The sequence below is a fragment of the Toxotes jaculatrix genome, chromosome 8 (genome assembly GCF_017976425.1).
Source record: "Toxotes jaculatrix isolate fToxJac2 chromosome 8, fToxJac2.pri, whole genome shotgun sequence".
In the NCBI taxonomy this organism is placed as follows: domain Eukaryota; kingdom Metazoa; phylum Chordata; class Actinopteri; family Toxotidae; genus Toxotes; species Toxotes jaculatrix.
Window position 1 is genome coordinate 24,861,099 of NC_054401.1, and position 24,444 is coordinate 24,885,542.

The 24,444-nt window shown below is 40.4% G+C and overlaps 1 protein-coding gene across 2 annotated transcripts in view; it reads left to right on the top strand.

Moving 5' to 3' along the window:
- Window positions 1–24,444, top strand: part of ascc3 (activating signal cointegrator 1 complex subunit 3) — a 113,613-nt gene that overhangs the window by 23,932 nt on the left and 65,237 nt on the right. For both annotated transcript variants that reach the window (XM_041044617.1, XM_041044616.1), the window contains exons 6-10: window positions 2,251–2,446; window positions 3,089–3,224; window positions 5,154–5,279; window positions 18,987–19,190; window positions 20,820–20,960. In XM_041044617.1, the coding sequence (XP_040900551.1) occupies window positions 2,251–2,446; window positions 3,089–3,224; window positions 5,154–5,279; window positions 18,987–19,190; window positions 20,820–20,960 (803 nt within the window). The remainder of the gene's footprint in view (window positions 1–2,250; window positions 2,447–3,088; window positions 3,225–5,153; window positions 5,280–18,986; window positions 19,191–20,819; window positions 20,961–24,444) is intronic.

A 24,444-nucleotide genomic window follows, 5' to 3' on the forward strand; every position in this document is an offset into this window, starting at 1 on the left:
CATCAGCCTCATTGCTGAGCGAGTTTGACAACGAGACAGTCAATTTGACTACCTGAGGTACTCGGGCAGTTTATAGAGTTTTTGACTGATTGGAATCCAGTGTTCTAAATAACCAGCAACTCTGTTTTATTCAATAGATTCCTTCATTTCTCACACCTTTTTCTTATACATTGACGATTGTTTTGACATTTTTCATTACACGTCATTCACATTCAAATGACTGTTTGACAACTAAAAAAGGATCACTTACACATTCAGCAGAACCTAAATTTGAATTTTGAGATTTCTGTATTAAAAAACAAATTAGAGACATTGTTACATGTAGGTTTTTCAGCATGAAAATGATATTTTTCACAGTCAAAGACAAAATTGAGGATCTTGTAGTTATGTAGGGTGATATAGTTTAATCTTCTATATATTTTGACTCTAAAAAGACTGTTTTTGAAAATCTAATCATGATTTTAAAGACTACAGTTTCAGATGTGTGAAAACACCTTGAAATCATCTTGTAAACAAACAAAATCTATCTTGGCAATGCTCTTCACGGTGATTATGGCGCCATGATCGCTTGTGGGAAATGAGAATCCTGGAGATTTGGAGGCAATCACTGTTTGAGACACATAACAAGGCACAATAGCTCCCTCAGAGAGAGGGAAAGTAAAGGATGGGGAATGGTTTAGACGGAGGAATTGGTGTATGGAGGGTGACAGAGTTAAAGGGGTTGGGAGTTGGAGAGGTAATGGGAGGGAGGGTAAGAGTGACAGGAAGAGGGGAGCTGCTAGAATGAGAGGGAGGCCGTGCAGCAGGTAGAGCTGCTAGACGAGATAAAGAAGAAATCATTCAGTCAATCAGCCCAGGCCCGTGGTACAATCATCAGATCTCATCTGTTTTCAAGAGCAATTCTGCCTTTTATTGAGCTGTTGTGCCTCAAACAGGGAGGCTGCAATAGGGAACATTAACCCCTGCATTGCCACACACACCTGCACCTGACATCAGCGGGCCATCGAGATTACAGCAGAAGTATGAATCAGTTTTTACCACTGGCTGACCCCATGTTGCTGTCTCAGTGTGACCAAACAGTTTTGTTTTTCACTCCAGGGATAAATAAGACTGCCTGCATCAGAGGATGCTTCAGATATTCAGCATTATAATATCTGTGCTGAAAAGCTTTAAAGTACGGACCGTGGCAGGTGTCATGTGGAAATGAAAGAAATGTGCACACAGATAAATAATTCATGCTCTTAAATTATTTTAAGAGCATGAATTATTTTATATTTATTCACAAATGACCTATTTTGGAATCTATTATTTGTGTAACTTAACTGAAGAAAATGAAGTTGCAGAATTCACATTTTAACATGTTAAAGGATGTCAAGGATAACGTGTTATTTCCATGCATCTTGATTCAAAATGAAACAGAACAGCATGAAACCCAAACTTAACATTTAGACTGACTGTTTGCATTGCCTTAGACACAGATACCTGCGTCTATCAGCTTGCCAGAAGTGAAACGATGTCCAGTGTAGCATCTAGAGCTAAATAGCTGAGCCAGGCTCATATTGGCCAATATTAGCTAATTATAGCAACTCTCCACCAGTCAGTTAGAACTGAAGAAGCTTTTTGGATGAGAGGTGAAAGGTCTTCAGCAACCTCAGGCCAGGCCAGCTGCCGTCGTAGGCTATAGCACTTGACCTTGAAATACCATGACCTGGATGACTGAGAATCTTCACAGATATTTAGAGAGAGAGAGAGAGAGGTTCAGTCCTCCTTCACTCCCTTTTTCACCTCCGCACAGCTGCCTAATCGCAGCGTGAGGCGGCTGTAAATGTCGGATTGTTGGTTTTGGAAAGTTACAGAAATGGTTGGACACACTCCCCTCATCTGATGTCAGAGTGGTGTGGGAGAAGGACGTCTGCAGAGCTATCTGACCACCTGACAAGCAGTTCAGATAGCTACAGAGATATAAGTCAGCTTCCTTTTAACAGTTTGTGATGAATGCACATACTGTGAAACCACTGAAACTACATAATGGTTGAATATAGTATATATGTGATGTTTGCATTGATGTTTCTAATGGATGTCTTACTTGAATTATACCCTTTTATATTCTTTTGCTGTCAGGTGTTTTGATAGCCATCAAATCTGTTTATAGAAGTGAAAATAATTTGGTCCAGTCCAGGAAAACCTTTAAGGTGATGGCATTTTTTTTCCTTTTTATTTACGAGATGTTTGTGCTTGTGTTTCCTCCAGATGCGAGCCAAAGAGTCGAAATGACCAAGCCGATCTTCGGGTGCCAGGTGACCATCCAGTCAGAGCAGGAAAAACAGATGATGAAGATGTACCGCAGGGAGGAAAAGAGAGAGAGGAAGAGAGGCAAAGGAACAGATGACAGCGAGTCCTCTGATGCTGTTATGACCTTCGACCCCAGAGAGATGAGAGCCCACCGGTATATCCTCTCTCCAGACTTTCTCTTGGTCTTTTTTTCCCCCTCCCTCTTTTTCTCTCCTGTCTGTCCGTTTCCACCTGTGCTCTCAAGTATCCAAACCAAGAACGACAAGCTTCTGAATTTTTCAGGACAACTTGGCTGGAGCTTTAATAAAGTGGGGAAAAAAAAAAAAAAAAGAAAGCACATCGATGCTGCAGCTTGCCACATCTTTTCTTGTGGAGGATTTTCCTCCAAGTTTAATTTCAGAGGATGAAAAAAAGAGCAGTGATCTGTTTAATTAAAAACTTAGCATAGCCAAATCCAGCACAGTGTGCAGGAAAAGATTAGTAGAGAGGTAAGCCACTTTAGGAGGGAACATAATGCCAAATATCTTTGCCTCTTCATCTGAATCATCCATCAGCTGCACTATTTATTTTTAAAGTGGAAATATGGATGGGGATGAGGGTTCATGCATGCAGATGTGACCTGCTCATTTTTCCATTGTAAACATGTTGAAGTGACATTGGTGACATTGGTATTTCCTTTTTTCTTTACTTTGAAAATGCTCTCTTCTTTCGTGCTCGCTATCAAGCACTATTAATTTACGGTAACCATCCTTCCTGAGTTTTTCATGTAAAGCGTGTCTTGTGTTTTCTTGTACAGGGAGCAGGCCCTTTTGACTGCACGGCGTGAACCTGTACTGAGCAGAGAAAGAGCCTACGAACGTATTCAATATCCCAATGTGTACGACATCTACGCAGAGGCCACGAAGATGCCTGCGTTTGTTGGAGGAGCCAGGGTGAGGGTGGAATAAGTGTTGTTTGGTGTGTGTCTGTGTGAAGTGTCCGCATTGTGCAATGCGTCCTTGGATATTCAACGCAACTGAGAAAAAGCTCTTTAGTTGGAGCGATGCAGCAATTTTCTGTCTTTCTGAATTTTTTGACTACTTCGGTAGAAGGTTGGTTGATTTATCTCCGCTGCAAGGATGATCCCACCTTGACACCCTTAAGAGCCCTAGACACAGTGTGATAACATCAATCTTGCAAGTTCATTGCATGTCACACTGTGGGAGATGGGAGACACAAAACCTCAGTGTCAGACTGTACGATACCAGTTTTGTGGCAACAATAGAACTGGTTAAAAAAACATTTTTAAAGTGCAACTTTAGGAGGGCACATACAGTGGCACATTATTTGATTCTATATTCTGTAGATATAATTTGTCTGGTTTCCCAAGTGCTTAATCGGCTGTGGGTGGTCGTGTTGGTCACGGTGGATTGACAGCCCAAAATTTCACCACGTTTCACTCACAATTAAAAGCTTTATTCTGCTTCTGCATTACACCCCATTAACAGATATATTAGCCTTAAACTTTTGCTTCCATATGGTTTATGGAGTATTCATTTTATTAGTCCACTTCTTAAAAACACAGGCCTAGATTGCTCTCACTGATTTTTATCAGTCATAAACTCCAGTCCTTTTAAAGCTGGTTGTATGTGAATTGCCTTTTACAAAAATGTTGTTAAATGATTGAATGATACATTTTTTAATTTAATTGTCATTGTAATCAACCTCAAAAAGTTAAAATAAATAAATAAATAATAAGATAAGCTTAATTTCTGCCCATATAGTAATCAACTAAGTAAAGCTGCTGCCTGGAGCTTCCACTGTGCCATTATACCCAGTGCCACTAATGTTACTCAACACAGAAACGTGCAGTCTCTTAGATAATTCCATGCTGTGTGGTTATTTTGTTAAAGTACATTTTTTTTCTCTCTCAGGTTGTTATTGCTAAATGACGTGAAATACCAGAGCTGTGAAATCAGATCGCTGACGTCCTCAGAATGCTTTGCTTTGTTGTTGCTAACAGGAACGAAACACAAGAGCAGAGTTGCTGAATTGATCCAGAATTGATCGTAAACCCAAATGTGAATTGATTCAACGTTAACAAGCTCCACACCCTGCCATTACCATTATTGCAGGGTGTATGTTTCATTTAAAATAAATAAATTTTTTTTTTTAGTGTGGTGCTGTCTGACTTTATTAGCCTGTGGATAGTGATGTGACATGAAAACACCTGGTCAACCCAAACTGGGGATGATGTGGTTTGGTGTTCTGTGTCTCTCCTTTTTTTTTTTTTTTTTGTTATGAATCCATGCGGCTCCATGTCATCCCTCCCTCTTTACTACTCCACAATGAATCTCCCAAAGCACCACACAGCACACTGCGATCATGATAACTCATATCACACTCCACAGCACCACAAACTATAACAAAGTGTTTTTCAAAAATGCCATCCAACCATGCCCATGAATCACATTACTGTATCACTGTCACTGTATACATCACACTATGCACAAAAAGTGTGTCAAATATTTTATTTGTGGGATTTATTGCCCACATTTTAATGTAGTATGGCCAGTTACTACATTATGTTTTATTTAATTGGGCTGTTAACATTCAGTAATTCAGGTTTATGTTATTTATTTATTTACTTCAGATCTTTAAAGTGTGATTAATCTACCCTGTGTTCTCAAAGGAACATGAAGCATATAGAAATCAAAAAAGTGAGATATTAGCTAATTCAAATAGTCATTTTTGCGACTATAAAATATCCTCCCAAGTTTTAGAGTGTGTTTTAAAATCCAGGTATGTTGAATCATAGAAGTTATTTCAGTTTTGTTTATTTTTTGTGTGTGTGTGTGTGTGTGTGTGTGTGTGACATTCAGCTGCTGCTCCCTGAGGGAATCCGCAGAGAGAACAATAAGATGTATGAAGAGGTGGAGATCCCACCCAATGAACCCATGCCTGTCGGCTTTGAGGAGAAGCCCGTCTACATCTCTGAGCTAGATGAGGTAGGAGTTTGGTTTTCTTTTTTTGTGTGTGTGTTTGTATGCTGTCGATATGTGTGTGTGTGGTTGTACACTCAGGTTAGAGCACCATTTTTGAAGACTGAATGTGACATTTCTGTAAATGAAGATATATAGTGTTTCTGCCACAGAAAACTCTTATAAAACATATTTCAATTAAATCTTTGAGTTTTTGTTATTCACAACAAAATGGATTCAGCAATGGGCTCAGTAGAATTCAGATTCAGTGAGTGAAATGCCTCTGCATTTTTAAGTCCATCTGTATGACTACAATAGGACTTGTCTGCATGTCTGTTCTGCTGCCAGGGGAGTTTCCTGATGCCCCAAGTGTGTGTATATATAAATATGTGTGTGTGTGTGTGTGTGTGTGTGTGTGTGTGTGTGTGTATATATATATATATATAGTCCCTGTTATCCTCCATGGCAGTGAACAGGAGAGGACTGTGGCTGTAATGGCCAGTGAGTGATGTTCCTTCTTAATGGAAGTGCTGTAGCTCTCAGCCTGCTGTCAGCCGACACAATGACCCGTCAGTCTGGCTGACACCTTGACTGACAAACCCACACTCATACTGGTGCAACCTCCAGCAGCCTTTACCCAGCCACCACTGGGCAGTATTAGAGGGGCCACAGGCTGGAAAAGCAGGAGTTCTTTTTTGCCTGCCGGCCCCTCGGGGGGGAAAAGGTATGGCTGGAGGATGGAGAATACTCCAGCAGAATCCACACACATCCCGGTCTTTGAAAGACTCTGCTGCCATCCTGTCTGCCCAAATAGCCTTTGTAATCCATCATTACTGCTTCACTAGTGAAGATACCCGAGTGCAAAAAGTCACCACTTCTTCTCTGAATTTGGCCTTTTGTTTTTGAAGGCCCTAAAGTACAATATCCATAAACCACCTCAGAAGCATTTTGTCACACTTCAGGGAACTAGCATTGACTGCTCATCTCTCTTAACCTTCCTGTCACTCATGCTAATGGACATAATGATAAACACGATCCAGCTTTGGTGAATGTGTGTGTGTGTGTGTGTGTGGTCTAACTGAGTGTGGACGAAAAGTGTGTGTGCCATGTGTCTTGTGCCATGACAAATTGATAAAAGGATGGTTTAATCACATCTACGCTGTTGCTCTTGTTGTTTTCACAGTTTATGATACTGGCTCAGGTGTGTGTGCGTGTGTGTGTGTGTGTGTTTACATTGTGAGTGCTGAGGTCTCTTCAATGCCTGTCAATTTCAATCCTCATCAGGGTGGTCTTTGAGGATTTGACCATTAATCCTTCCATTAGGCACAGAGATGTGTCCACAGAGACACAGGAGTCAAATAACAGTTTGTATAGATGAATAGCAGTGTGTGTGTTGGTGTGTTTGTGTGTGTTTCCATGGATTTCTTTATTTTTGGCTAGACTTTTTGTTCAGCTTTAGATGAACAAAAAGGTAAAAACTACTGTATAAGAAAATATGGTGTGAAGTTAAGCTTTTAGGAGACTGTCCTTGTCTGACTCACAACTTAAGTAACTTGACAAAGTTGTTTGGAAAAAGGTTTTTTTGTGTGTGTGTGTGTGTTTGTTTGAAGGTTTAGTCATCCACGGCTTCGGCGGTTGTAGTAGCTGCAAGTCAAAAGAACCAGGGACCTCATTTACCAAAGCACACACACTACAAGTTCACAACAAAATGTGTGCGTGGGAACTGTCCCAGAAACAAACAGTGATAAATGTCATGTGTTCTACATCCATCTGCTTGTGCATGTACAGGCTCATTAACATACAGAAATGACGCTAGGATGCCAAATATGGTCAACTACATCCCTTTCAAAGGCTTAGTAGTCACAATGGAAACTACATGTTGTGGACAAGGGTAAAAAACAAGAAGGATGAAGATGAAAGTTGCAGTAGCATTCCAGGAGAAGGCATGCAGGAAAGCTTCCCAGCATGCTTTGGGACAACACAGAGAGACTTATTTTCATCTCGTTGTTCATGTAAAAGATGTATAATGACAGTAAAAGGCGTTCTATGTTCTCATGATTTTATATGTGTTCCTGTACTGTTTCAGGGGTTCCTGCATTACAAATTGTGTATTACAAAACTGGTTTATTCTTCAAGCCAAATAATCCAAATACAGAGCTGGTGTCAGAAGGTTCGTTGTGTCTCTGCTCCAGGATGATGTCTCTGAATTTGGAGAGTGTGTGTGTGTGTGTGTGTGTGTGTGTGTGTGTGTGTGTGCGCCTCACACACTCTCCGGCTGCATAATGCCAGTTATTCATGAAAAGTGAATGATAAGTTTACATTTTTAAACTAATTTAAACTAATCAAATGGAGTCTTTTTAGTACAAAATTATAGCAACCAATAGCCCAATAGTTTTGATATAGATCAATACTGTTAAATTTCCTTTAGTACCGGTGTTGCTGGACTCTTTGATATAACCTATACAGTTTAAAAATGCTAGTGTATTTTATTTATTTATTTATTTTTTGCATCACTAGTACTATTACTACTGCCTGCATCAGTAACTAGTTGTTGTAACCTTGAACATTTCAAAGCTTTCTCCTCCATCTCCACCATGTAAAGTTTGGCTACAGGGACCGGATCAAATGAACAACCCAGTTTCTGTTTACCAAAAAAAAAAAATCATCCGCTGATATCAGCTGTTGCCTCACAGTCTGAAAAGTTTAGAGCCTTGAATAAAAGCAAAACATCATCCGACAGACACAGCGTCTAAAATTATGAAATACAAATTTACAAAATGACAGAACAAAAAACTGTCAGATCCATTAACGTACAACAATTACATGTGTAACGCGTATGTGTCACACTGGGGCTGAAATAATGAGAAGGAGTAGTGTTGTTGATCCAGTATCACAGGAAAGTTGAAAAATCGAAGGAACTTTTTCCGATAGAAAAGGTGCTTTCACACATGCACTGCAACCCTGAACTTTTCTAGACTCTACCCTGAGGAGCTGTGTGTGAGAACACAAAAGTCTGAATCAGCTGGACCAGACACCAGATGGACTTTACCTTGCCAGCCCACGAGTGCAAAGTCTGTAATGTCCGATTGAGCTGATGAGTGAATAGAGCCGGTTACTATCAGGAGAACTGGGTTTGTTGATGTTGTTACAATCTTTCCATATGCCCCCCCCCCCCCCCCCCCAAACAGAATTCCTAGTTGGTGTGAACGTACTTCACATGGACACTGTGTGCTGCATGTGTGAAAGGGAAATGTCCAGACCTGATTCTCCGGACATTGTCCACAGGTCACAGGAGACAGCAGCTAGACATAAATCAGTTTCAGGACTAGTTGTCCTGTTTGGGTATTGCTTTGTTTTCCATTAGGTGGGATGATTTAGAGTGAGTCAAGGAGATGCATATGTCTCCAGGGAGCTCCTTTCCTTTTTCTTTTTTTTTTTTTCCAAACATTCAGCCATTACTGAATCTCCTGCAAAAATATAAACCTACACAAATTCTCTGAGGCTTCATCTCTGTCTTCTCTTACTAAAGGCTAATCTCTCCTCCCCCCAAAAAAAGGCTTATCTCCTTTTTTTTTTCTCTCCCAGAGTTTTTCCCTAGCTCACTAGCAGTTTTCCCTTAATCTTTGAAAGTCCCTGTGTAACTGATATAGATTGATATGCAACCTCTTCTGCTGAGCAATGTGAATTATCCTCCGTCGAGCAGCGGCTCTGTTCATTAGCTTAAGCCTGGGCAACTCTGGAACAAAGTGCCTCACTACTCTAAAGTGCCGGCATACAATGCCTAATAAGTCTTTATGTGCTATTAGGAAGGCTTTGAAAGGCAGCATGAAAAGTCTGATGCTCCCCCTCCTTCCCGTTTACGCTTAGTGCCGATTGTCATTTATTGAAAGCTGTAATGGGAAACAGGGCTGTGCAAGCCTCTGTGCACCTTTAATAGCTCTTTGAAACATTAAAAATGGGGAATTTATTAGAATGCTTTTTAACTAATGAATCACGGTCTAGGCGCCCCACACTTTGCCACTGTGGTAAAAGCCTTCCTAATTTATGTGAATAAATATGTTACGGAGTGTGTTGTGTGTGAGAGCAAACGCCGCTCTTTAGCAGTCCTAATAGACCAGAAGTTGTACAGAAACGCACACTAGTGCTACTACATTGCTGATGTACCTCATGATATGAACAGCAGAGTGGACACTGCGACTCAAACTACAGACAGAAGCACTGACAGCACACACACAACTGCATTTCCTATGAACTAGTAATTGACAGGAATCCAGTCAGGCTGCTAACACTCTCTGAGAAATGACAGTTCCCACGGGGGAAGCAGTCTGTAGAGGGAACGGATTAAGGAACACAGAAAGCTGTGCACTTTAGCTGCTACAGGAGAGCCATCGTGGGTGTGGGTGTGGGTGGGTTGAAAGGCATAAGTAATGAATGACTCTTCCCTCCCAATTTGTACTGTATATCTATCTGCTGCTTGACACTTAAAACTTTCTTATGGCATGATATTCTACTCTGTGCTGTTTATCTCTCAGACAGTTATGGTATCAAATACTGTTTTCTGCGTGAAGAAAATCCACTATTCCAATAACTGTAGACTGAACTAAGACCCAGCATGAATACATGAAGAGGGGGTTCTAATCAAAGGACAGGTAAAACACTGATTGATGTGAGATTACCTGCACTATAATGGAGTATGGCACTAATTTCATCAGCACAACAACAGTGTCATGTCGTAGTCACCACTCTGCTGCTGCTTTTTTTTTTTTTAACAGAAACAAGGTTTTTAGTCACTAATTAATAGCAGTCACTTCTACTGGGCCATTTTTGGATTGGTGGCAATGAAAATTCTGCCCTTTTGTACTGTTTTTAACGTTTTAATGTGAAACTCCTGTGCAGGTGGTGTTGAGTGTCACTGTCAGTGACAATTGAAAGTAGAAATGACTGCAATTAGTACGAGTGCAACTTTTTGAGAAAGAGGAGCTCGGGTTAGAGGCAGGGTGCTGTTGTCTTGCTTTTATTTGCCGTGCCTGTAGTTGAAACAAGCTTAAATTAAAGGACGATCCATGGATTGATGCAGTTTAAACCAAATCCTCAGAAATCAAGCAGAAATTGAGGTTCTCCGTGGTACCACCTTAAATGTGAATTCAGTAAGATTAACATTGTGACGGCACTTCTTCACTAACACAACAAATACTCAAAATACTCCACCGCTTCAAGTTTTCCTGTGAGTGATGCTGCCTTCATGTTGTGCTCTGCCGTACTTTCACTCAGTGTTTAGCTACTGTTAATGAAACTCAACTTCCTGCAGATGTTTGACATTGAAAGTCCACCAGGAATCTAAAAGGATTATGCCCTTGGAGCAGCTGGAAAGCTTTTGATGTGAAACCAGGTGGAGAGCAGTGATTCACGTCTTTCTTTAATGATGGCAAATAATAATTTAAGGCATTACGTACTCTGCTTTTCTGGCCTCCTTTTTTTGTCTTGTCTTTTCCACCACTCAAATTGGAGGGTTCATATGTTCAAACGTGGGAGAGATGCAGTTAGAGGTGTCAGATGAAGGTGAGGGTGTACTGTCTGCTACTTTCAGCCTCACCTGATACAACAGGTGAGCAGGCCTGCTGCCATCAGCTCCCTCACTCCTTTTATTCCCCTGGCTTTCCCTTTCGAAGCAGCCTTTATGTGTATGCACATAAATATATGTATATATATGTGTGTGTGTGTGTGTGTACACCTGTATGTATACAGCCACAGCATTAAACCAGTTACCAGTGTTAATGTTGTGGCTGCTCTGTGTGTAAGCACAGATGAGGCAGAACTGAACAGCCATCCATAATTAATCCACCTTGATTGCATTTTCTAATCCAGTTTTGATATGGTTCCCCCAAAGCACACACGTGTGTTTGCTGAGACTTGCTAAGTAGAGGCCATGAGTCCTCCAGGCTCCTTTGAAGGATACAAGGGTTCACGACATTTACGATCTCGTCTGAAGGAATGGCAGTGCCGTCAAAGGGCACTACAATACATCATCTATCTGTCCGAACTGTCATCCATTAAAAGATGTGTGTGCATTGTGCTTCACTAAGTCTAAAATTAAATTAGACTCATCATGTTGTGCTTCATTCGTAAAATTTAGTGCCTGATCTCAGTTTGGTTTTATTATTTTGACAAATAACATTAAGTCTTAGTAGATTATTGTTAAGTTTAGTCTAAGCAAAGGAAGGACACTGAATTATTGTTATATATTATATTTAAATTCAATTGTTGCCATTGATTTTCAAAGTTTTTTCAAGTGGAAAAAATTGTGTGGAGGCATCATGAAAGTTTTACACGTTTCTTCAATCATATGAAGAAAATATAACCAACTAAGACATACTTTTGCATTTGATGACACTGGAAATGATGTTATTGTCCACAGTTTGCAAAAGTAGGCTGTCTTTCATCGTGTGTTGTCTCTCTGTGTCTGCCCGCATTCTTCATTTATGCATGTAATGACCTGAGGGATAATCAGTAATTATGTCCCTCTAAAATGTAAAATTTGAACATAATATTTCCCTGTTGTTTTATATGTTCCAGAAATTATAATGAATTTTAATGCTCATAATAACTGGAATGAACTGTGACTCTCCGAGCTCCCAGTTTAGTTCTTTACTCAGGTGAGGCTCATGGAACCATCAGCTGTATCTGTGCAAGACCGGTTCTTTCATAAGAATCTCATGAGAAATTTAAAAAAAGCAAAAATTCTCTGTAATTTATTTTTATGGCGCATCAAAACTCCCTCCCACCCTTTAGGTCCACAGCATTTGCTCCTGGGTAGAGCCACATGTTTTTTTTTTTTACTGGTAAAAACAGGAACGTTTTTATAATCCTGAGAATGATAACTTCAGAACAAAAAACCATGAGTAATAAATAAATTTAAACAAAATACTAATAATAAATAAAATAAAATGTTTGAGTGGAGCATTAATTAGACCTGAACGACTAATTGCTTTTCTATTAAAAACTGATTTGAGTGCAATTTTAAAAGTATGAGCCATTATTATAACAATATATTATATCATTAGCAATGTCTTATGAGCTGTTGCTAATTAAGCTGTTAATTACACGAGTTGGCTTACGTACAAAATACTCTTGGTTGCTGCATAGTGTATATGCTCTGGTTTATGTACCATTTTCCCTCAGCCATAGATTTTTTTTTTAGAGAAACAGGCACCACTCTAAAATTTTGTTTGTTTTAGCTGAAACTGAGTAATATGAAATACACTACAAATAGAAGATCTATCTCAGTATAAGCGTAATTGGATATGTTTATAGAAAACTATTGATGTAAACGTATTAGTATAATCTTTTGTGGTGCTGTGTGCACCACTTATACAGGTTTGGAGTTCACTGAAAACAAAAAACAAAAAAAAAAGTTAAAATCACATTATGGTGAGAAGAAAATGACAAAACACTATTAATGTTCGTTTAATTAGAAATATTACTAATTAGTTGGAAGCTGGAAGTTGTTGATGGGACCGAGGTGCAGGGTGGGCGGTCTTGTGTTGGTTCAAAGTTTTGGGGCTCATAAGGCTCTCAGTGCTTCTCCAGCAGGTGCTTATGGAAGAAGTGATGGATTACCTCAGTTTTTGCTATCTCCATCTTACTCCCAGCTCTGTTTCTCCCTTCTATGCCCCCCCCCCCCCCCTTCTCCTTCCTGCTGCTGCTGTTCTGTAGGGAAATGAATGGGCCTCCTGTTTGCTGCATCTGCAGCTCACTTTGTCAAACTCCACCATGCATCTGTTAAGGGTTTGTGCGCTTCTGAGTGTTCAGTTTGCATATGGATCCATAGGATTGGCTCTGGGATTTACAGTGTGTGTGTGTGTGTGTTTTTGCTAGTGTGTGTGTTTGTTACTCTGTTTGTGGGGGAGTGTTTGGCCAGGTCATCTAGTACTCTGCATGCAGGCTTGGAGCTGGCTGATAAGCTGTTTGCAAAAACTGGCAATTAAAAGTTGATCAGGCTGTCAATTCAAATGGAATGAAATGGAACCAGAAAGTAATTAAAAGGATGGCATGAAAATGACAACAATTATATCTCTTAGCTTCCCATTACTGATGCACAGAGGAATTTAATTAGTTTAGGAGCTTGTATAGTGACTCATACAGTAAACACACAATAACACAAAATAGAAGCCACCATAAAAAAAAAAAAAAAAAAAAAAAATCGGGTTGCTTTTGGTGTGTACACACAGGCTAGCTAATCTCAGTTTCACTATTAAACCCACAAACATGGTTATGGACAACACTGGTGTTTAGTTATTGCTGTTGAATCACTAGTGCAATCTATGTGGGTCCAATTAGTGTGTTTTAAGTGGCTGGTGGGTTGGCGGGATATTCCCAGTCCTCCCAGTTCGCCCATATGTCCGTAGGCTGTGTATCTGCAGTGTTAATGAGCCTGTCAGTTTCCATCCCACTCAGGGCTGGCCCAAGATGGGCTGATGGGCACCTTCTTATGCACACAGCATGTACTGCTGAGAACGACTGCTTACACTTCATAGACAGCGTACACAGCATACACACACACACACACACACACACACACACACACCATACACTCTCCTCTCATGTACAGCCAGAGATTGCTCACTGACCAAGCATCTTCATAGTCCAGGAAATGCTGTGTAGCATGGCAGGGTCCTGCTGGAACCACCTGGGTTTTTTTTAGAGATTGATTCCGCCCCAGACTCAAACAGCTGCTCTCATTAGGAATTTTTATTTAACCCTGCTCTTGAAATGTTGACCACAGATGTGTATGGTCCTATATTGGCCAGCTGGGCTCTGCAGAGATTTCACTCCATGATGTAAATGCTCGGGACTTGTTTTAAACAGGAAGGGGGGGGGTGAATGTAGCCAGGTGTATTCAGCTTCAGTGACGGGGATTGATTTGCAGATAAAGCAGCAGATCGTTGTCATGTTTGGTCCATGTTTTAGTGGGTTTTGGTGACTAGACTTCAGAGATCTGATTGTAACAAAACACAAAGCTTGTGAAGTCCAGTACTTGAGTGCTGTATCAGGGGAAAAGTGGACCAGTGTGCCTGTTGGCTCTGTTTTTTTTTTGGTTTTTTTTCCCTGTGAATTTCTGCTTTATAAAGTCCTCTCAACTCATGCCAACTTAATTAACTTGGCATCTTGCCTGGTGGTATCAGTTTGACTTTCTGGCTCAGGGTCAGCTTTCTCTTTGTGTGACTTAATGTGATAGTGATGAGTTCTAGTCACTGACTGATTGATCAGCTGTGTAATGTGATATAAACTAGACTGTTAAACAGCATAAAAGCTCTGGATAATAACGTGGTTGTTTCAGATTGGCCTGTTTAGAAAATGCTTCTGCCAGGAGCCGCCATTGTGAAGTGTTTGCGTTACTGTGACTTGTGTCTATGTAAAATGAAAGTGTTGTGCAAAATAAGATCAACTCTTTACTACAGCTGTAGGATTTCCCAGAGGCTTCGAATACAGTCTCAAAAACTACTTCAGGATTATAAGATTTATTTTCAGTGCTCTCTAAATATATACATGTTAATTAATTTTCAAAATGACCTCTTCAAACCAACCCTCTGGCCATCATTGAGTTGATAGATCAGATGTGAAACTGCCAGCACCCACAGCAAATGCTGGCAGATGTGATTTTTAATGTTACAGGCTTGAAATATTTTGCGTTTCCAAATGAACAGGAAACAGGAAAATATCTGCCCTCGCAAAGTCACATTATTAACAACATATATTACCTAAGAATGCAAGGCATTTCTGTTAATAAATGAATCAGGCTTTCAGCAGTTACAACGTGGAATAGCATCTCTCTTCCTGCTGAACACAGAGGGAAGAGCAATGCAATGTTATCATAATAATCTACTTTGAACTTAAAGGAGAACTGTGATTTATGAAAACATGTTTTAAGGTGGCCCTGGTTTCCCACAGGTTAAGGCACTAACTATGAAACAACGTGCCCAGTTTGGATATGGTCAGGAGCCACACACACACACACACACACACCACACACTGTTCAGCAGAGATTACTGGTTGACAATGACATTTTTATTTTTTTTTTTTTTTTTTCCTTTTTGACTCTGATATTCACCTTGATTTTGATTTTAACATTGAAAATACAGGCTGATGAATTCCCTGTTTTTTTTTTTTTGTTTTTTTTTTTTAATTTTTAATAAAAACTGAAAATAATGAGCCCCACTTACTTCCATCACGTAGGAAGAGCACCTCAGGGCCATTAAAAAAGCTGGACAGAATTAGCACAGTTTTACCCTGAGGTTCTCTGGCTGCTGAAATTCTTGATGAGCAAGGTTTCGGCAAAGTAGGATTTGTCCTATATGTTAACAGCTGCATAATGTCCAGTGTAGTACAGTAACTACCTTCCCACAACACTGACATCACACCCTCGAGACAAGTTTTGGCAGGCACAGCTGGATCTCCAATTGGAAGATGTGTGTGCATACATTAACATAAAAATAAAGCCAGAGAGGTTTTAAGGAGAGAATAAAAAAAAAAGCACTGAAGATTTCCAAAGATCATTAAATGATGGCAACTTTCTGTTTACAACATGTGTGCTTTACCTCAAGGTGAATACTGGGGCAGGCATACATTTGCATGAATTAGCATGTTTAAGTAGAGCGGGGACACTGGCTTTTCGTTACAAACAGACAAAGTCGATAAATCAAAATGAGGGCCAGTCGCTCAAGTGATTGTTGTGGCTCTCTGGTCACCACAGAGACACGGGAATGAGTCTGCACAAGCCTCTCAAAATAGGGTGTAGCTCATTGGTCCATAATTCAAGAATGAATATGTATAAGTAGAAGCTCAGTGGACTCGGCCCAGGGGGAAATAATTTGGTAGGAGACTGGAATCACCATCTTATCTCAGAGAGAGGTGAGGAAACCGTGCAGTCATTGTAAAGAGAGTGGGCTTCAGTGAAGTCCGTTCTGTACCTTTACATGTTTAGTCCTGAAAGGAGTGGAGTTAGAGACAGCAGTGTATGTGGAGTTTGAGATATAAAGGCACATTTGGGATTTTTCAAAACTGTGAGCTCAACTCCGTTCTGCTGTAAGCTGGATTTCCTTGCAGTTGGCTCTTTTTTAGCTATATGAGTCGACCCTTGAATTTTGCAATGTGCAGCCTTTTCCATTTGCGCACTGGAGCTGTTGTCTAAGCATGGATGTCAGACAGCCACTTTGTGTTTTCTGTACACAAAAATCAAAAACAGAAGTCTTTCATTTTCAAAAGTATTCAGACCCTGAATTCACTACTTTGTAGAAGCTTCTTTGACAGGAATTAGAGCTTTCAGTCCTCTTGGGTTAGTCTCGGCATAGCTTTCCGCACCTGGAATTGGCCTGTTTATCCCATTCTTCCTGGGATACTCTCAGGCTCCATCAGATTGGATATGAAGTGTCCAGACATTATTGAATGTAGATGCAAAAATGCCAGTGTTATCTATTTAAAGTCTAATCTACAACACCAAAGACGAAGGGGTCTAAATACTGTCTGAAACGACTGTTGTACATCAGTGGCTGTGCCAAACTGTTCATCAGAAGCCCCCTGGCTCTATACAGCACCTAACTGAAACCTTAGCCGCCCTTCACTCCTTCCAGCTTAAGTGGACTCTAATAAAGTTGCTCTTTGATGCATTAATAACCTCTTCCTCCCTACTGGGCTGTGGGGCCAGCTTCCGAACAGCACCCCGCATATCCTTGCCTGACATGCACTGTTTAATTATTTCTTTCTATGAGTGTTGGAGCGAAACGAGGGGAAGAGGAAAGTGATGACATACTTCTAATGAATCCTTGAATAAATAATACTGCTGTCTAAGCTTAAGGCAGCCTGAACCGACCTTAGTGGGGAAAAGGTAGAATGCGGAGGAAGGCAGAGAGAGAGGGTAAAATGATGAAGATAGAAGAAGTAGAGAACACACCTGGAAGTACAGAGACTTTGGTTGTACACCACAACCTGTTTACATCATTAGCCTCTGAACTACACTGCTACTTGGCTTTATGGCGGTCCCTGCTAATTTGCTAGAGCTAGAGCTTAATTCATTTCAGTCGGAGACGATAAAAGCTATCTAAATAATATAAAGAAAAAAAGAGAGCAGAGGTGTTGGAGTGTACAGCGAAGTCCTCAGACTGAATTTTTATAAAAATAAGATGCAAACACAACTCAGACTCACATTTTATTTTGCTAAAATCTCAAAAATACAATGAAAAACTTTTTTTTTCTTTTTTCTTTTTGGCTCGGGAAGCCAGCTCTTCATGTAATTGTCGAACCTGGATTAATTATTTTTAAATTGTTCATGCGGTTCCCACATTCCATCTGTTGTGTTGAAACTGAATGACAATTTACTTGCACCTCACCTGTGCAGCTGCACAAAACTGTAGATATAATTTTTTTTTTTTTAAATAAGATTGAGGGAAATACAAAAATCTATGTAAAGATTGAAGGATTAAATTTACACTTCTGCAAACAACACTGCTTATGTTTTCTTAATACAGTCAGTGTTAATCAATAGCTTGTTTGAATAATAAAACCATGTTTCTGTTGAAGTTAGAAAAATAAGTAAAAGCATTTTAGAGTCGTCCTCGTCGTCAGAAGACCCTGCAAACTGAGCTGCAGTGAACAGCGCAGTGCTTGTATTATTTTTTTTTAAAGATATGTTTGAAACAGTGTTATTATTCAAAATATAAATGTTGAACTTCTGAAGAAATAAAACCCCTTATCGAGCTCAAAGCTAATATATCTTCATTCGTCATCCACGATATGATCAGAACATAATCCGATTTTTATGTGGTCTTTAAATGTGTTTTCGGTCTGTACACATTCTGTTCCTGGAGGAAATGATTCACCTGTGCAGCAGCTGGATGTTTTCACTCTGCTGTGTGTGTACAGGGTTTCATTGTGTCTGCGCCTGTCAGCGTGTATGCGTGTGTATGTGTTTCTGGTTTTTTTTGGAGTGGTGGGGGGGTCGACCATTTCTCTGCTTATCAGGAGCAGTGTGAGATTGAGGACCATCACCCACACTCTGTTGCCATAGTGAAGGCAGGCAGAGGGCAGTTTGAGTGACAGCTGATCCCACCACACGTTTTCTCTTCCTTCATGTTGTTTTTTTTTTTTGGATGCCCCACTGTCTGTGCAGCTCAGTCGATCACACATCCTGTAACTGATCACCTGTCTGTATTCCATGTCAGCGCACGGGGTGGAAGGATCTGCAGTGTGTGTTTTTTGCCAGAGAAAATGCAGTTGCCCCCATTGGCAGCTGCACTAAATGTTTGACAGTGGCCCAAATCTAGTTGCCAAGGGCAACTGGGCAACCAATACTGTTTTAGCTGTGTCACGCTGACTGACAATCACCAATGACACTGATCGCTGCCTGATTTCTGCTGTTGCGCCCCCAAAACTTGACATAATACAGTTCACATACAGCATGAGCTGTGTATGTTTTGAGTAAATGAAACAACATCACACATTGTTATATATTTTTATATTGTACTGTGCAATAATATGTTCAGTTTGTAAAATAAGCTGATTCTTTCTTTAGGTCACAGTAAAAAAGAAGCTTATTTAATTATTTAAACAAGGACAAATTATATATTTTTTATTCTACGTGCTTTCCATTTACAGGAATTATGACAGCTTATATCCATCTACTTGAATTGTGAATGTGTTAGCCCTTATTCATCCTTTCCTTGTTTTGTTTTGTTTGCTCAGATTGGGCAGCTGGTGTTCAAGGGGATGAAGCGCCTGAACAGGATCCAGTCCATGGTGTTTGAGACGGCCTATAACACCAACGAAAACCTTCTGATCTGCGCTCCAACTGGTGCCGGCAAGACCAACATCGCCATGCTGACTGTTCTTCATGAGATCCGTCAGCACCTGCAGCCGGGCGGTGTCATCAAGAAGGATGAATTCAAGGTCTAACAGTGGCACACACACACACACACACAGACATAGAAAACAGAGGTCCAGAATGTGGGCTTGCTTGTTGGTTCCACGGTGAATGTGATGCATCCACGTTGAGTGTTCGTAGGAATCCCTTCACCTCTACTGAATGTAACGTGTTCGTCTGGCTGTCGAGGAAAATCACAGTCAGAATTAAAGAGAATTTCTGTGTAATGTCTAAAAATGTCTGCTATGACTGCTTAATATTTCCACTGGTACTGCACCACAGAGTCTCTCCACATGCCTCATGGAGATTAAGGCTGCTCCTTGCTGAGATTCACACGCCCCACGCAGAGATTCAGATCTGATCCTTGGAGCATTGGAAGCTGAGATTACTAGGACCGTTTAAATGGGACCTATCTGATAGTTTTAAGTCAAGGGCAGCTGAATTTACTTGATTATGTTTCTTCCAAGAGGGTTTGCCTGTTTTGCTGATTTGTTTTGCTTCTTTTTTTTTTTTTTGGCATTTAGCCTCAACGGTGATTTCTACTAGTATTTTTTTTTTCTTATGAATATAAAATTATCTGAACTAATCTGCAGCAGTCAGACATTACCCAAGTACAGCAAAATAAAATAAAACTATTCCAACTTTAGGAGATCATATTGTGTTTGTGTAGGACCCCTTCACACAGCAAGAAATTGATTGAGACTAGGAGATTAGGTTTTAATGGTTTAATGCAGAGCTGTTCAGCTGTTAAAAAAAAAAAAAAAAACATGTAAAATGCTTTGATAATTTGAATTTAGGCCCATCGTAGGTGTAAGTGTGCTCTGTGCTGTTGTATAATGAAGGAAAAAATTCAGCCCAGTAATACTCATTATTAAAGGACTGATATCGGTGGCCAAACAAACATGAGAGAGGAAGCCTTACCTAGAGTACACACCCACAGAACCACCACAGAACTTCGAACAGTGATTTTACCTCGTTTGTCTTGCTTTTCATCTAACTGACACAGGCACAGTTAGGCTTCATTGACTGGAGTGTTATTTCAGATCTTTTTTTTTTTTTGAAAAATTGGATGTGAAATTCAATTTAAATACAAAAACAGCTGGGAAATCGAATCTTAAATAAATGCACACAAAAAGTCAGCTATTGACAGCTTAGTCTAAAAATATTGGTAGATGTGTTAATAAACCCATAGACTCAAAATCCTGACACACACACACAGACACACACGCTCCTGATAAATAATTCAGGCAGCCAAAAGTCTTTGTTCTCTGTCATGAAGGCACACAGACACACACAGACACACACACACACACACAGACACACAGCAGTGCACAGTGCCAGCTAGTGACAATAGCCACTTTTCATACTTCACCGTTAAACTTGAACCCATGCAAGTGTCTGGCATTATATATCTCTATAAATTGTGATTTGTGTTAGTTGCCAGGGAACAAATGATCCTCCCTCTGTTTGCTCATTCATCACTACAGTGTCCTTCCAGTCCCTCTGTCCTGTGCCCCACCCCCAACTTCTACCTTCCTCACTCTACCCCTTTCCGTTTATCCTATTCATTTCTATGTCTCTCTCTCTCTCTCTCTCTCTCTCTCTCTCTCTCTCTCTCTCTCTCTCTCTCTCTCTCTCTGTCTCTCTCTCTGTAGATAGTATATGTCGCTCCAATGAAGGCCTTGGCAGCAGAGATGACTAATTACTTCAGTAAGCGATTGGAGCCACTGGGCATCACTGTTAAAGAGCTCACTGGGGACATGCAGCTAACCAAAGGAGAGATCCTACGAACACAGGTACACACACACTCTGTCACATGCACACAGACACAGACACACACACACACACACACACAGACACACACAGACACACACACACACACACACACACACACACACACACACACACACACACACACACACACACACACACACACACACACATCCTTGTTTTATTACATTTGTGGGGATCCATTATTGACATAAAGTATTCCTTATTCCCCTACCCTAACCTTAACCATCTCAACTGGAAGCCTAACCCCAAACCTAATCCTAACCCTAAAACCAGGTCTTAATCCTCGAACAGCCATTTGAACATGTGGGGTCCAGGATTTTGGTCCCCACAAAGCTGTTGGACCTCACAAGTCGAGTGATCTCCTGGTTTCTGGATCACAAGAATATAGTAAAACAAGCTCTCTCTCTCTCTTACTCTCTCTCTCTCTCTCTCTCTCTCTCTCTCTCTCTCTCTCTCTCTCTCTCTCTCTCACACACACACACACACACAGGCATACATACAGTTACACAATGAGATCTGTCATGTTTCCAAAAAATAGTTCAAGCTTAGGGGACATATGCTGTCCCACCTCCAGGTTTCCTCCTCTACGCACATCTATGTGCTCTAGCACCCCCAAGTGGATTGGATTGTAACATTTAATGGAGGCCATTTCATCATACACACCATTCTGCTTAGTATTAGTCACAAGTCTAACTTCTCTATATATATAATTTAATTGTCAGCTACTGTAGCAGTGGATTTACAGTTGCTTTCATATAGAGAACAAATGATAAAAGGGGCCTGCCAGGAGCTCTTTAAGTGTCTGCTGTTCCTGTTCCGTTCTGTTCTGTTGACTGGAATCCTAGTGTCCTCATTTGCACAGAACCTTCCTGTTTTATGTCACTGCATATATTTTTCCAGTCATTTGTTTGCTGTTTGTTAGGTTTTTATGGTTGTGTACGTGCTGTACATCATTGGAGCAGTTCAGTTAAACAGTTCAGGTCTTTTCCAGTAGCTCTGCGTTGTGGACTTGTGGTGAGTGGGTCAGGTCACAGTTTAAAGGATAGTTAGTGACATTCTATAGCAATGAATGGCTCCACTAACAAAGTCATGTGTTGCACAGCATAATAGTGTCCAGTTGTTTTATAAAATGACTTTTATTTTTATATATTAAATCAAACCACAGCCTTATATTTGTGACCCAAAGATTGCTGTCTTCATTTGAAAGCAATAGTGAGTGAGTGAGTTATATGGGTCTGTACAATAAAATGAAACAAATGAAATGATCTTGAAATGAGATGAAAGATGTTGTGGGTATAAAAAGACACTGGAGCAGATTACATGTAAATCACAGGCAGTCCACAGGGTGCACTGATGCTTCAGTTGAGCTGTGCCTGCATGCTGCAGTCACAGTTGTTTTTGTTTTTGTTTTTTAATTCATTGTACAGTGCTTGCTTGTGTTCATGGAGGTTCTCTCTAGTACAGCTAATGCTCTCTTATATTGTGAAGTGTTTCTTCTTTGCTTCACCTTACTGCCTTTATTAAGCCATCATACTGTTCTGCAGGTTTGTTTGTTTTTTTTCTAGCTGACCACAGCAGTTCCTTATCTGGCTGCGCTGTGCTGCTCTAGTTTGTTCTGTGACAGGACCTACAGAGAGGCTCTGCTGGTACTGCAACACAGTCCAGATGCTAATGATAAACCTTCTTCTTTGCTTTTTTTTTTTTTAAGATAATTACTCAGTGTCACGCATCCATCATCGTGTCAAAGGTCAGCTGTCAGGTGTTTTGTCTTGTGCCTTGGAGAGTTTCGGTTTCAGTGTTTTTGAGTCTGCAGTAAATAATTAATTACAGGACCTCACCAGTGTTGATGGTAGAATTCAGTGAGTCATCTGTTTTCCCATGAAACTTTTTTTTTTTTTTTTGCTTTTTCTTTCTCTTCACATATTTACCATATTCCTTCTTATTATCGTGTCCCTGGTTTCCTTATCCAAACAAATGGCATGTCCCCCCAAGGCCCTATTCATATGAGTCCCCATAACATTATGGATATTAGATATTATTTAACTGATTGTATATTAATGACAGGATCAATAATTTGGTTGTCATTGGGAAACCTTAAAACAAATGTATTCTTCTTTTTAGTCTATTTCCCATTGTTGCTGGAGTTTCCCAGGTGTCAGTGCAGTGTTTCCCCTAAACAGAGCCATCTCTGCTGCAGCGTAGGTGTATGAAATATTCAGTCACAGTAAGAGTTTGGAGCCAGACAGGAGAATTTATTAAAAAAAAAAGAAAAAAGACAAAGTATATCACAGGATCAAAAGAGAACACAATCGCAATCACTTCTTCCTCATCTATTAAATATTATTGTGCAGAAAATTCATTTGAATCAGAACAAATTCCAAACCCATCGGTGGATGACTGTCCAAAGAAGCAGTGAGCAGAGTATGGGCAGTGTACTCAGTTGAATTTGGTTGTGATGGATGGGGGTTGAAGAGGTGTATAGAGAATATAAGAAGCCAGAAGAGTGATAGACAGGGATACTTAACCCAACCCAGGTAAGGAGCAGTTACATCAGCAGCATCAGCAGCAGATCACAGAGAGGATAGACCAACTTTCATCCAAACCTGATCTTCGGATCAGCACACTTCCTCAGCACTTGGTCGTTCAGGGAGGTCCAGTTCTTTCTCACAGCTGCTACTCTTTTTCCTTTTATGTACTTTGCTTTGTAGAGGTTAGATGTCCAGAAACTGGATTAAGACTTGGTTATCTCCTTCTTTTGCCTTTCTCGTTGTTCTCCTCTGTGATCGTGATGCTTTTGTTTTACCCTTCCCCTGGCTCACAGGTGTGGCTCATTTATCTCCTCATCTTCCCTACATTCCCTCTTTCTTCTCAGTTATAAAGGGCAATGCTGTCCTTTTCCTTTGCTCCTTTCTGCCACAACCACAGTTTTACCGCACCTACTGCAGAATCATAAATCTTAAAAAAAATCATCATTGAATTGGTTCATAAAGCTGAGAAACAGAGTTGCTGTCACAGATATTGGTCAAGAGCAATTTGGCAAGACAGTATATTTTACCACTGTATTACCTGTGATAAAGTCATGTCTCATACTTTTTGACACAGTTGTAAACATGGCTGACCACATGTTTCTAGTCTTTATCTGTCCAGTTTTGGTGAACCTGTGTCCACTGCAGCCTCAGATCTCTGCTCTTGGCTGACAGGACTGGAACCTGACGTGGTGTCTGCTGTTGTAGTCCATCCACCTCAAGGCTGGATGTGTTGCTCATTCTGAGATGCTTTTCTGTTCACCATAGATGTACAGAGTGGTTATCTGAGTAACAGTAGCCTTTCTGTCAGCTCCAACCAGTCTGACCATTCTCCTCTGACCTCTCTCATCAACAAGGTGTTTCTGTCCTCAGAGCTGCTGCTTCACTGAGTGATTTTTAGTTTTTGGCTCCAGTCTGAGTTAAACTCTAGAGACTGTTGTGTAAAAATCCCAGGAGATCA